At 45.7% G+C, this 13758-nt stretch overlaps 3 protein-coding genes across 4 annotated transcripts; 1 reads left to right on the top strand and 2 right to left on the bottom strand.

The window, feature by feature from the left end:
• Window positions 1-1431: 1431 nt before the first annotated feature.
• Window positions 1432-4278, bottom strand: LOC119387681 (ASNSD1 upstream open reading frame protein). The gene is made up of 4 exons (XM_037655144.2): window positions 4168-4278; window positions 1973-2026; window positions 1833-1908; window positions 1432-1756 (listed from the first exon to the last, which is right to left on the bottom strand). The coding sequence occupies exons 1-4, from the start codon at window positions 4210-4212 to the stop codon at window positions 1692-1694; spliced, it is 240 nt and encodes a 79-aa protein (XP_037511072.1). The 5' UTR covers window positions 4213-4278; the 3' UTR covers window positions 1432-1691.
• On the bottom strand, window positions 2090-4184 carry LOC119387680 (CXXC-type zinc finger protein 1). The gene has a single exon (XM_037655143.2). It carries the CDS (start codon window positions 4049-4051, stop codon window positions 2213-2215), a length of 1839 nt encoding a protein of 612 aa, XP_037511071.1. The 5' UTR covers window positions 4052-4184; the 3' UTR covers window positions 2090-2212.
• Window positions 4279-7189: 2911 nt separating the features above from the next.
• Window positions 7190-13312, top strand: LOC119387682 (transmembrane protein 177). Of its 2 annotated transcripts, none has more exons than XM_037655147.2 (4): window positions 7190-7324; window positions 8156-8322; window positions 11629-11680; window positions 12477-13312. In XM_037655147.2, the coding sequence occupies exons 2-4, from the start codon at window positions 8177-8179 to the stop codon at window positions 13221-13223; spliced, it is 945 nt and encodes a 314-aa protein (XP_037511075.1). In that variant the 5' UTR covers window positions 7190-7324; window positions 8156-8176; the 3' UTR covers window positions 13224-13312. The 2 variants fall into 2 exon arrangements, with proteins under 2 accessions (XP_037511075.1, XP_037511077.1); XM_037655149.2 differs by having other exon boundaries at window positions 7211-7324; window positions 8143-8322.
• Window positions 13313-13758: the final 446 nt, after the last annotated feature.

Genomic DNA, 13758 nt, shown 5'->3' on the forward strand with positions numbered 1-13758 from the left:
GAGCGCAGCGATCCGCTGTGTTAGCGTCTGCAATGCCTCGTGCTTGCTCGCGCTTCTTGTGACAGCACAACGCATGCCTCTTGCGCACGGGCACGAGAAGATGGGTTGACCTGCGAGGCTTGAGAAAAGAAGACGACGAGCACGAGACTCTGAGCAACGTTCCGAGTGACGCGTCGCTAAGGGCTGCAAATGAAATACAAAAAAAAAAAACGAAAGCAAACAGATGCTCAGCGAGCCAGACGCACAACAGACGCATAACGGACATCTTCGATTACTACTCGTCGAAAAAACAAGAAAATTCTGTCCACGCATCTACTGCAAGACAGCGTTGCACGGGATGTGTGAAGCGGCGCCTGCAGTGCACCGAGTGGTGTGCGCAGCACTCGAGCGCTTGCAATTTCTGTGGCAATATGTAACGCATGTTACATTAGACAGATTTAGTTGGGCGTCCGCAACAACGTACGGACGCAGTCCGTACGTTGTTGCGGACGCTCAACTAAATCTGTCCATTGTTACAACTGCGGACAGCCAAAGCTTCAAGCACAGATGGTGTTGCCCCAACACGAAGCTGCGCTCAGACTTCGCATTAGGCAGTATCGTAATCGTCGGTGAATATGTTTTTTCCCTTCCATGAATTACATCGACCATTTAGGGAGAGAGGGCGTGCGTGCTGTCGCCTCCCCCGCCACGTTACCGCGGGAACGAAGCTTGCGCAGATAAACTCGAATTTTTATTTCAATGATTCATTTTCTGTAGTACCTCCCTCAATACATGGCTACATAGGCTTGTTTAAATGTACTTAAAACTTTACCAATGCGTTTCACTTTGCTTGGCCCCTATTTTATAGGCTGCCTGCCCTTGGGATGTATACTAGGCAGATGTTTCTTAAAACTTTGAAACTTGGCTGTTGTACAGTTTGGAAGTACACTAAAACACACATGCAGTAGATGACTAGTAAAGTGTACAATAATAGGACACAATAATTCTTGGGTCTTGTACAATATAACAAGGCACACCTTAGTGGGGTACTACAACTTAATTATGGCCCTATGGAGTTCTTTACTGTGGTGCACCTTAATCAGTGATCATGAGTTTTTGAGTGATCATGAATACAGAAATGTGGCCAGAAGTCGTACTCGTAACATCAAGCTAGGCAGCACACCTTATCTGCTAAGCTACCACGGCAGGTAATAAGGGATGTTCATGACAAGAAGTATTACAGCCAAGCAAGAGAACAAGCCGAAACCATTCATGCAGCCCTTCACCAAGAACCACAACTTCAGCTGATGCAGCATCACATGCAACTGTGACTCACGGCATGAAATCTACCCCCCCCCCCTAAAATAAAGCGCTCGAAATGAAATTCTTATATGCTTCAAAGATTAGCCTATAATTACATGTACTCCTTCACCAGCATGTATATCAAGGGAGCACACTTCCTGCAGCCATGCTTTGTTTTCACAAATACTTTAGAGAAGTAGAATATCTCTTCATTCGTACTTTATTTGCAGTTGTCACTAAGGTATAACAGACTGGCGGCATTTCTTCTTTTGCTGGGCCACACATCTTCAGTGCATGAATTGCCAGTGACAGGTTGACGTCGTAACACTTTTTAAATCATTTGAGTCATGTTATTTGTCACAGACACAACAATATGCCACTGTATGTCAAGTCTGAAAGACAAAGCTGTGTCAATCTGAGCCGGTCTTCTTGGATGGTTCAAACTTCTGCCGTGCTTGCAATGCATCCAAGTTTCCTGTAAGAATGAGAAAGCTATATAAGCGTGACATTCCTTTCTTGGAAGCAGACGTTATCCTCAAGACACACTCAACTCTTTGTATCTTGTTTAACATCTGCTAGCGTGGACTTGAAGAAGATGTTGCTGTTTGGCTGCTGCTTGTAGACACACTGTAAGCACAACACAAGCACATCTGCAGTAGAGTTTGAACTCAAAACGCAACTTCTCACTTACAGCATCTTTCTTGAGGCAGTTAATTTCATGCTCCAAGACTTTCAGTTCTTGTATCTGAAATAAAAGGATATGGCTGAACTTGTGAATGGTGGCGAACAATGACTACAGGGACGCAAGTAAGTGAAATTCAGATGTATTTTCATGCAAAAGCAAGTAAACCACAGGAAGTAAGTGGCTATATACAGGATCTTGTTAATGAAGGCAAGGGAAAGTCAGTACACTTCGATGATACTCAATGAATCAGGTCTGGATCGGTGCCTGCATTTCATAAAGTGCATCGTGCGATAACGTCTGATGCAACATCAGTCCCAGGACACCACCTCTACCCGTCATTGACGTACACGTGTTGCGTTCTTGCTCGTACAGCTCATCCAGTTTCAACCACTGCCTCACGATCTCCATGTCGATCTCGGCCCGTCGAAATTTGTCCCAGCAGTAGTGCTTCGAGCACCTCTTTTTCGGCACGTTGCAGAATTCGCCGCTGTGCTCGAACACGTTCGCCACAATCGGAAAGCCGCACACTTCGTCGTCACTCACTTTAGGCTCTTTCGAATGCTCTGGGCACAGGATTCGCAGTCGTTTGCAGTAGGTCTTCTGGTGTGGGTTGTAAAAGTCACAGAACACGTTGTCGCCTTCAATGCGAGTCTTGTACACAGAGCCGTATGAGCTTTGACTCTCGTACTTGTTGAAGCACTTCTCCATGTGGCGCATCGCCACACGGGCACTCACTTCGTGCCCGCACGTGACGCAGTAAGTGCTCAGTTCGCTTTCTTCGTAGTCATCCGCAGCTTCTTCGTCTTCGGCCAAGGGTGTCTGCTTTGCTCTATCGATTAGCTTTTCCAGCTCGGCCCGCTTGGCTTCCAGCTGCTGAAGCGTGCTCCGAGCATCTATTTTCTGCTTGCGGATCTGCTCCAGCTGGCGTCGATTTAACTCGTCCGCGTGACACACGCTCGACTGCCACTGCTGAATGCGATGCGGCAGCACCTCGTAGATGCGATTGGTGGCCAGCTTCAGGCCGCAGTCGTCGCTGCAGTACTTGGAGCCTGGTCGCGAAGCAGCTGTACAGCCAGGCCCGTAGCACTGCCTCGGTACGTCATCCTCCTTGCGGCTCTTCTCTTTATCGCTGCGGTGTTCACGTTTGTGTTCCTCTTTTCGGGCGCGCTTCGACTCCGCCTTCGAGTCTCCCCCCTTCGTCGGACTCCGCTTGTGACGAGGCTTCTTGGCAGAACGCTTGACGAGCTCGGGTTCGTAGTCGTCGTCCACGTAGTCGTTCGGCAGGTCGGAACCGTCGTTACCCTCCTGATCGGGGTCGTAATCGTCGTCGTGTCCCGTCTTGGACCGCTTCGGAGATGACACCGGTTTCTTGCCCAGTATGAGACCGAAGTTGAGGCACTGTCGCTTACGACATTTCTGCCTGATCTTGTTCGGCCCGCCGAACTTCCTCATGTCCTTGCAGAAGTCGCAGCGGCCGCAGTCCTCGGTCATGTAGCATGCGGTGCATTCTCCGCACTGTCGCGTGGACTTCCGACGCTTATTCTTTTTGGAGCGGTGCGACCTGTCTTTATGCCTCGTAGGAGAGTACGCGTCATCGTCTCTCGAGTCTCGGGACTTGCTTCGACTCTTGTGCTCTTCGTGCGAGGAATGAGACTTCTCCTTGCGCTCCTTGAACTTTATCTCGAGCGTCGGATCCCTGTCGCGGCATATGAGGCAGAAGAATTTCAATATGTTCTTGGCGTACGATTCTGTGATGCTGATGCAGTCGCCGTGGTACCACTCGTTGCAGTTGTCGCAACCGATCATAAACCTGGTGGTATCGCTCGTACGGCAGATGCAGTACACTATTTCTTCCTCCTCCTCCGAGCGCTCGGATCCTTGGTCTTCAACGCAGCTGTCCGTCTCACTGTCCGAGCGAACAGCTGCTTTTGCTGGTGCTTTGGCTTCCTTCGCAGGTAGAGCCTTGCAATAACTGTGCATTTCTTGTCCATAGTGCACCGTTGTTTCAATGTCCCCACCTCCACTGTAGTTGGTCCCTTCGCTGCTCATCCCTTGGTAAATGGTCTCCGTCTTAACGCTACACATTTTCGCTGAAGTACGTTTGCGCGCACTATTGCACAGCAAAAAAATATACGGAAGGTCTGGCAGCCTTCTGCTCTTTCCATTTACGGGCTTCAAGAAGGCAAAACGCAAATGCTTACGCGTCTTTCTCGTGACTTCGCTTCTGCGGCGTCGTTGTCCGCCATCTCGACGAGCAAGCTACCGGATGCGGAAGTTGCGGTTGTATTTTGCGCCTTGTGGCTTTGGCTTGATTCGACTCTGTAGCATAACGGAGTTAAAAGCAGAAGTAGAGCGCGGCGCGAATACATGGGAGGAGCGAGGGCCTTTTGCGGTGAACTTCCGCGCCGCGGCGCTGCCGTGCCGGACCCGTGGGCTTTCTCCGCGGCGGAAGCCGCGTCAAAGCGGCGAGCGTCTGCTACGCGCGTGATATTTTGGCCGCTATTAGCTAAAATTGTGGAAATTTGGGCAACATTTAATACTGGGTCACTGAAACGTAATACTGCAGCGACTTATCACACAGAGAACGCGTTTGTGTGTTGTGAAACGGGGTTTTTGTATATATCCTTGCAGCTGGTTTGTCACCGCATTGGTCCACACTTCCGCGGCTGTTCCAGGAACGCATCCTGCGCGCACTTCATCATGAGAAAAGGCGCTTAGCTTACTTTCGTGTGGAATGACGAACGTAAACTTGCTGCAGGAGAGAATAAACAGGAGAACGTAGCACATATGCACGTAGTAACTAGCTCATGCATGCTAACGCGTTTGCACCCTTCATATCCTATCTTTTATTTCGTGCATACGATTTGTTTCACAAGGCTGCCTCCGGCGCTCTGCTGTTTCAAGCCATTTCATGCGAAGCCGAATGTGTCAGTCGGCGTGGCCGCGGTACGAAAAGTAAAAAATTACTCGCGTAACTCGCGTCTCGTTCACTTGGTATACACGAAAATTGGCACGGAGGGGCACGAATGTACGCACGCCCAACACGACCGATAGGTCATGGCATCACAAACTTTACATGCTTGCCATTTGCGTAACGACTAGCAATAATAATATGGTGTATGGCGCGCAAACCCGCTTTCAGCCAGAAATAATTCTGACGATGTGTGGTCTGACGATTTGTTTCCGTCAGGTTATAAAAAACGTGGTGGTCACCAATATCGATGTCAACATGTTACACTTACGCATACATATTGAAGAACTGACAGCGTAGGTAAAATGTATGCGAAAAAATTACATGAAAAAATGCATTCGCCTTATGCATTCGCCTGAGATGACTCGAAAACGAAAGCCATCTTTTTCGTCAGTCGACGCTTTGAACCTCCCTCGCCCCTCTCCGAAAGCTTTCTGCACATAACGTGGTTTCGGACTGCCCACAGGATCGAAGGCATTGCAAGCTTTCTGCACCTCACCTGCTTTTACATTGCCTACATCGGGGGCCGATCACGGAGGCAGTGGAAAGCGACCATGTCATGTGATGGCGTCATCATATGACGTCACGTTGAATGACGTCATAGTGACGTTACAAGTTCTGTCGACGTCATCGCGTGATGATTTTGTGCATCACTCGTGTTGGCTACGCAGGATGCCGACGGTCAATTTTCGTGTTCGATGAGGCATCTAAGGCATTAGCGTTAAAAAAAAAAGACAAACCAAAGACAATGAAACGATAACAGTGCAACATCGTGTATGCCTCACTTCATGTTACGAGCGATCGCCCGAAAACAAACGTGATTCTCAGCTCAGAGCAGCTGATTGCACGCGTCTGCGGGACAAAAGAGGCTTGCTTTATCCGTCTGGTCATCTCTTTGTATTTATTGAAGAGATGAGCAGACTCGCTATTTAAGTACTCCGGAGCTTCAGCACGAAATTGTGCTGGAGGGTATATTGAGGTCATCAGGGAAAAGCGGGAAATTGCGGTCGGGTGCCCTATTGGCGCGCACTCAACTGCCGCAGAAACTTTTATTTTATGTAACTACTCGTCCACATCTTTTCGTAATGTCTCTGAACCGGGCGAACGCTAACCTCCGAAAACCGTGAAAACATCTGAAGTTGAGAATGAGTTGTTTGAAACTGTTTTCATTTCGTATGGCGAAGGCTTGAAGCAATGCACGCATCTCGCGCGAACGATTCATACTGACGTTCAGCGATGCAGTGCAACATGCGATTTATATATATATATATATATATATATATATATATATATATATATATATATATATATATATATATATATATATATATATATATATCTTCTTGCCGTATTATCGTTCAGGCAGCTTGTACAGCAAGGATGGGGGCATTTGCAACTTTGTTTCATGACATCTGGATATTTGTAAAGCATTTTCTATATTACGCCTTTTATTCAAAAACTTGTGGAATAAAGTTATATTACCTGGCATTGCTTTTCTTTCAATTGTTTGCGCACGGTGAGCCTTGATGTAGGCTACCTCAGAAACAAAAATAAGCCAACAGCATTGCGGTCGTATGGCCGTCTCTACTCTTTATCTTTTTTTTTTGTCTCCCTTGCGTCTTCCCGGTGTGCTCCGTACATAATAAAGAGCTTGTGGAGGCTAATGAATTGTCAAATAAAGCGGTGCGCATATATGGCTAGCAAACCAGTGGCTACTATGAGTAAAAAGCTCGTGAAGTCACTGCGCGCAAGTATTTCAGCTGACTGCGCGTGCAATATACTTTTTTTATTAATCTTATTTCGTTCATGCGTGATGCTATTGCCCGATTACTCGTGCGAATAAGTTTTTTTGTTTTCGTTCTTTGCGTGTGCGTGTCCGTTTTGCGCGTTTTTACACACGCACCAACGTTTTCGAACTCTGTGACCGGAACTAGGCCACGCTGATGCCGCTTGACACATGATTTTTTTCCAATCTGTTGTTGCCCCAGCACTAACACAACGCTTAAAGATGGATAAGCTTCATTCCGCACCGCATTACTAAAGTTAAGTAGACTTCAAGTGCCCTGTGTAGAAACGCGGCGCAAAAAACTACAGCGCGTAGCAGACGCCCCTCGCTTTCCGCGCGCTTCCCGAGCGCGGAAAGCCCACGGGTCCGGCGCAGCAGCGGCGCGGCGCGGGAGTTCACGGCAAAAGGCCCACGTGGGATCCGGCGCTTTGGACACTCCCCCTATTCTAGGTCACTCTAGCAGAAGTCAACTTATCAGCCAAACCAGGTCGAGCCTATCTATTCTATGGCCATGTGCGGGACGCAAGATAGTTTGTTGCAACTTTGAAGCGGGCCTGCGGTACAATACATTTATATTTGAGAAATTCTTTGATCACAAGGCGTAAGTACTTACTGTAAAATCGCCGATTCCACGTTAACACGTAGTGTGCGATGCGTCTCTTGCGGCGTGCTCATATCCGTTCTGCCGCACCTTTGAGTAACATTGTGTGCAAATCCGTAATGCCTAGCAGACGATACTTCTTACTTTCAAGATATTCCCTACTGCCGTGATTCTACTGTGCATGCCAGATGATGAAAAAGTGACATATGAGTTCATTGATAAGCACACCAAAATCACTCGAAGCAACCGAAATATTCCGTCCGGATACGAGCAAAATTTGGCCGGTTGCGCGGTCTGGATGCGTTGCCGGTCTCGCGTATGTGATATAAAAACTGTTAATCAACTGCGTGCGTAGTATAAGTAGAGAAAGTACTATTGGGCTGACGCTTTTGTTTCATTTGTAACTTCTCGTACTATAAGTACACATAGCTGTGAACAGAATCATAACGCACGATATTGCGATCACTTTACAAGCTGCATTTACGTAATAGTGAATTAAGTTCTTCTCCGTGCTTGCCGATCCGATCTTAAAAACCGTGTCTCACCGGTAAAGTTATCTAGTGCTTATAGGAGATCAGTGGCTATGAACCTTCGCAGTGTAACGACTATTTGACCTGCAGTCTAGTTGTTGACTTTTTATGCCTGATTGCATTAATTGTCGCCAAGCCCCATTTATGAATGTTCTCGACTTCTGCTGCAATGTTCTACTGGCCGTGTTCATAGATGAGCTAGACTGAGTGGCAATCTCGTTATTATTTTTTATATGAGATGCGGTTACCGCACTTACTGAAGCCAGCATTTGCAAATTATTCTACTAGCTTTTGTTTGCAGGTTTATCGCACGCTCAGAATCATGGCTTCACGCTGGTTTCTCAGTGAGGCGGGCAGGAAAGCAGCTGGCGCGGCCGGCCTCACTGGCGGCCTCATAGGAGCATTGGTTGGTCTGCTTCCTCACACCCACCTGCTCGAACAGTATAAGAGCATAGTTCGAGCTTACAAGTAAGTGTCCACGCGTTATATTTTGGATGTGTGCTACAAAAAGCGGGCCCGCCGATACATTCCCTTTCTTTAGTGGAATACTTTGGGTGCGAGCCACATAAGCACCTAGTGGTACACACAGTGAGAATGATTAACGCGATAGCGTTAAAGAGCTAGTATCGCAGAAATTCCGCCGTCGGCGTCGGCGCCGTTGGTTGTGAGCGAAAAATCATCATCTTGTCCGTGACCGGAAAATCGAGAAAGCTGCAAATAAAATAAATATTAAAAATGTTGGGTCCGGGTGAGAATTGAACCCTGGCTGTCTGCGTGGCAAGCAGGTGTTCTACCACACAGCCACACCTCTGCTTGGAGCTGCACTGAAAGTAACTTTCATGCTTCCCAAAAATACGCGTCCTGTATACGGGTGTCACATTACGAGATGTAATATTGCAGTAATATTGCGTGGTACAAGCGTACATTGTCATCGGGCGTCACACCATGTCAATATCATAACGACTTGGTGGTTTAAAGACAGCCACCCATTACAAAAGGCACACACATTACTGCGCGTATTCCCTTAAGACCGCATGGTGGGTGCATCGCAACTTCCAAAAAGTTTCTCGCGCATAATTGCTCCTGGTTTAAAGCATGCTATCCATTACATAAGGCACACACCTTAGTGCGCGCATTCTGTTAAACACTCGTAGTGTTCGAAGTGCACACTAGGATCAGGATATCGCTATCACATTCAACTCTTAAAGGCGAAGCTTAAGCGTCCCCCAATTTTTATTGTCTCAAGTGCAAGGTGAAGTGGCACAATCATCAGTGGGCAATATCTCGAAAAATTTTGTCATTTTTCATCTACTTGTTTCATTGATGGAGTGTTATTTAATTATTTGCAAATACTGTGTTTACACACCCGATGTATTTTGGGGAAAGTTCCTTTTTGTTTACTTTTTTGTACAATTTACTGTTGCTGTATGTTTTGTACTCGGTTGTGGGCTTACTTTTTTCGTGGGAAGGGGTGGGGTTGTTTCTTTTTTTTTTCTATTTTTCTCTTACAACTATATTATGTGTTACTGTCCTATGAGCTGTATTATTTTGTTATCTAGGTAGGTTGCAATGGTTCTTTTTAATGCCTTTAGATACACTAATACGTTTGCTCTGTTTCCCTTTTCTGTGAGCTTGTGTGCCTTACGGCTCCATTTATGCACGTAAATTTGCAACTGTATAGTTTCTCACCTGCATGGTCCTTTGTGACCGCAGTATACTGCAAATAAATAAAATAAAAAAATAAATATTGCGTGCGCTTGGAAGGCTCAATAAGCTTAGGCACGCACACGCATGCATCATCGTGGGCTGGGGACGTTGTGTGCGTCTGTGTGGCTAAGCTTATTGAGCTTTCCAAGTGCGCGCAATTTTTCGGGATATTGCCCACTAATGAGCCTGCCCGTTCCAACGTGGGAGGAGCCCACTGCGCGCTATTCATGTCTTTCGGGACTATTAATGAAGTTTGACCAACCAACACTTGCTCACAAAAACTTCGTCTAACATCAATGCTCAACTTACACATCCGTTAGTAGGAGGCCTTACACTTGCACCGACAACACGATTGGCAACCAACCTGACAAATATTCTGTTCAGCACACCACAGATGGTAAAAAGAACAGGTGTGATCGCCGATCTCGTAGCCTGATGTGGCTGTAAAAAAAAGAAAATGACAATGAAAATATCCGCCAAGGCTTCTCGCTGGTTACAGTGTTGTGTTGTTAAGAGCTCACAGGTTGTGATCGAGTCAGTGGCATGTTGATGTGGGTGCAATTAAAAAAAAATTCAGGTAGAACTTGTTTTCAATGACTGTCGATGCTTTGAGGTAGCACGCTGTTCTTGTTAAATACATCGTACTGTCTCGGTGTTCGACCCACTTTTATACAACACTGGTTGCAGGATCGGCACGCTGACTACAGCAGGCGAATCCCGGAGATAATGCAACACTTTACTGGTCAAAGTAGACGATTGGGCCAGTTGGTGATTCATGATCTAGGTATACTGTGCGGAAGAAAACAAGGACGACAAGCAGACGGGAACAAGTGCAGACTCTCAACTGAAGGTTTATTCTTCACACACCATATGTACATGACTAAAACAGCAAGTGAAAAAAACAAAACAAGATAAGTTAGCAGTTAAAAAACAATAAAACTTAGACACCCGATGCACGAGGCAGACGGGTAGGCTCATTGGCCGGGCACAACTTTCCAGGAATTGTAGCTCTTTATCTAAGAGAGCAATGTACGGCTTGCTCACATAGTTGTCAGGTTCCCATGCCATTTTCTTGGCTTCAATGATTAGACGGCTGCAATCATCTGTGCGCATAGTCTGCGCTTGTCACCATCTGCTTGTCGTTCTTGTTTTCTTCCGTGCAGTAAACCTCGATCACTTAACTGGTGCTCTACTAGTGAGGGGCCAAGGTAGTTGTGTATTGAGAAAGGCACACAAAACATACTGTAGTTGGTCAAAATTGTGTTTTATTTGCTCAAGGATAAATTGAGTAGGTGAGCCGGAAGGATAGGGTTTGAGGCCCCCGAACCTCCCTTAACTGACGTCTCTGGGATAGAGCAAATGAAATAAGGGAAATCAATTCAGGAGCCCATTTTTGTTAGACGTAACCGTACGAAGCCAACAAATGACGGAGCTAAGGAAAGCGTAGGGGATGTTATTTGTCATTTTTAGAAGAAGTGTTGCCATTATGAAATAAAGGAAAACGATACTGGGCAATAGAACAACTTGCCGATAGTCTAATATGAACTCACAACCTCTGTGTTATGTTAACACATTGGGGTAGCAGCCCACACTGTTTCTCAAATAGCCAAAACATTCCTGAGGCACGTTGACTTGTATTACTTGTATAGGAATTTAAAAAGATTAGTGCACAGTATATGCCTAACCCAGTGGATGTGAAGAATTTGCAAACAGTATTGAAATTTTTTTTTTGGTGGTTACAAAGGTGCTCACGTATAGGGTTGTCCACAACGAGGCAACACTTTTCATTAGTGGCCAAGTGTGGAATCTTGGAACTTGGAATGCAGCCATGCAGATGTATATATAGTCACTGTGCATCATGTTATCCACATTTATTTTCAACTGTAGAGTATAAGAAATGTTGAATTTTTCAGTACAGATGGATGATATGCGGGGCTTATTAGTGAAAGGACCAGGTCAACAAAAAATGTCGATAGGCTGTGTCTTTTTTAATTTTTTTCTGGAGTGGGATGACTCTGAGCCTTTTGTAAACCACTGAAAAGTGACAATCGATGTATTTTTGAACAGGGATGGCAAACCACTGCCTTTGGATCCTCTTGTGAAGAAAAGAGCAGAAGAGGTGAGATGGCCTAGTTCAAGCCTATTCTATGGGAATGTGGTTTAAGTGTTGTTTCAGAAACTGTGTATGCACAGCTCATCGGAAGCGCTTTGCAACTTATAAAACAACTTAGCTGCCAGTCTCTAGCTGTCCAGTCACCCACCTGTCTCCGTCGTCTAGTCTTTCATTCGATTTCTGGAATGGTTCCTTTTGCTAGCATTTTCTGAGGATTTACCTGTAAAACTTTTATGGAAAGCATGTCGAGCCACTGAGCACACACCACCAGTTGAAGTCGATAAAGGAAAAAAAAAGCATTGCTCAAAGTTATTGATTGGAGGCCATTTATGTTTCATCATGGGTATTTTAAAGTGTTGAACTTTAGCTATTCCCACACCTTCTTCATTATTATGCAACACTTGTGTATAGTACTTCTCATTGGTCCAACAGCATTTCATCGTGTTAAAAAACATTGGCTGTGTGAAAGCACTTGAGGATGTGTTGGTGTGACCAACATATACATACACAGCATTCGCAGAGACGAAAAGGCGAATGTCTCTGCTGGTTGACAGGAGGCAAGAGCTGTAAAAGCGATTTCTTGTGTGGATAAAAGACACTATAGGAAAGGATGCAGTGTGCTCTTTTGTATAGCGCATCGTTTTTTTTTCCACAGCTTATGGTGATTGTTTTGTGTAGTACATTAAAAATTTCAGCTAATGTTGCTGTTATGAAATGGGTAAGATTGTTTTTTTTTTTGACAAGGTGTGTGACTTCCGTTTTAGGATGCATCCAAAATTGTATTTTCATGCTATGTCCGCAGGTCCTGCGGTTGGTTGACCTCGATGAAAAGCAAAAAAGCAGTGTCAAGTTTTTCCCCGTGCCAATTTTGGACACATTCTTTGCTGGCAGCACGACGGGGTCTAAAGGAGCGATCATTGGCCTGCCCATCACTTTCAGCTATGTGAAGAAGGAAGACATACAGACAAAGAGCCTTCTCATTCACGGTTTCAAAGAGCCGGCGTGGGAAACTAAAGAGGCCGAGGAACTAAAGAAATCGCTCGTGCTCAGCGACAAGGCGCAGAGGTTTGTCATCGCGAGGGACATCAGCTGGGCAAGCACCTACTACGTCCAGCTCCAGTCGGCGGCACTCTCCTTTTCCGTCGTCAACTGTTACTTCATGGGTCGGCTCGTCAACGACAGGTTCCACTTGCTGATTCGTGCACCCCGTGTTCTCCGAGTGGCCCTGTACGGTGTAATAGTGGCGCTTCATGCGACCATGTACATCGGCTTCAAGGATGCCATGAGCCAGTACTGGGACAAGAAAGCGGACAGCAAGGCAGCTTCCCTAGGGAGAGATTACGTGGAGGGCGGCATAGAGTATTACGAGAAATTGCTTCAGAGGAACAGGGCTCTGAGGGAATTGCTGGGGGATGAGGGGCGCAAGTGGTACACTTCGAAAGGCAACGTCAACAGGATACTTCGGTCTGATCACGTCCCAATCACGCACAGACTGGATGGCTTGAAGAGTAGGCTGCAGACGGCCAGTGCAAGTGAACTTACTGCGTGATGTTTCTCTGAACTGAAGATAGACAGACTTTTGTAGTATTTCAAGTTATTTCTCTTTCTGTGCTAATAAAAGATGTATCTACCATAAAAGCTGTGCTTATGATCAAATCCTGCTGCAGTTTAAAGATTGTCCAAAGAATCAATCGTTAGTGTTATCCACTCAGGCATTTCATGTAATCTTGTGCTCGCGACTTAATTTGCAGTCTCTTGGTTTTTATTGGCATGTAGTAGTTTTGGATATTTGAAAACAAATTCTGTTGACAAAAAGAAAAGAAAGAAAAAAATGAAAGAAAAGGAAAAAAAAAGGAGAAAACAGAATCTGAACAAGACTATGTCAATATAGATATCTTGGGTGGAATATCGAATATCTTGCCATGGGGTGGAATATGGAATATCTTGCCATGGGGTGGAATATGGAATATCTCGCATCTTGTCATACTTGAACTATTTTTTTTATTAAATAAAGGAAGCTGCAAAACTTGTTTCAATTGTTTTGACAAAGCTATTCACTTTTCAGGCTGGATTGACCAAGCTGT

Source organism: Rhipicephalus sanguineus, chromosome 3 (assembly GCF_013339695.2).
Source record: "Rhipicephalus sanguineus isolate Rsan-2018 chromosome 3, BIME_Rsan_1.4, whole genome shotgun sequence".
NCBI lineage: Eukaryota > Metazoa > Arthropoda > Arachnida > Ixodida > Ixodidae > Rhipicephalus > Rhipicephalus sanguineus.

Excerpts from the sequence above, each read along its gene's own strand:
- LOC119387680 (XM_037655143.2), bottom strand. The coding sequence starts at position 4,051 with ATGTGTAGCGTTAAGACGGAGACCATTTACCAAGGGATGAGCAGCGAA.
- LOC119387681 (XM_037655144.2), bottom strand. The coding sequence starts at position 4,212 with ATGGCGGACAACGACGCCGCAGAAGCGAAGTCACGAGAAAGACGC. Across the intron at positions 2,027-4,167 it reads CGAAGTCACGAGAAAGACGC|ATACAAGAACTGAAAGTCTT; the intron begins GTAAGCATTTGC and ends CTTTTATTTCAG. Across the intron at positions 1,757-1,832 it reads TGTTAAACAAGATACAAAGA|GAAACTTGGATGCATTGCAA; the intron begins GTTGAGTGTGTC and ends TCATTCTTACAG.
- LOC119387682 (XM_037655147.2), top strand. The coding sequence starts at position 8,177 with ATGGCTTCACGCTGGTTTCTCAGTGAGGCGGGCAGGAAAGCAGCTGGC. Across the intron at positions 8,323-11,628 it reads AGCATAGTTCGAGCTTACAA|GGATGGCAAACCACTGCCTT; the intron begins GTAAGTGTCCAC and ends ATTTTTGAACAG. Across the intron at positions 11,681-12,476 it reads TGAAGAAAAGAGCAGAAGAG|GTCCTGCGGTTGGTTGACCT; the intron begins GTGAGATGGCCT and ends CTATGTCCGCAG.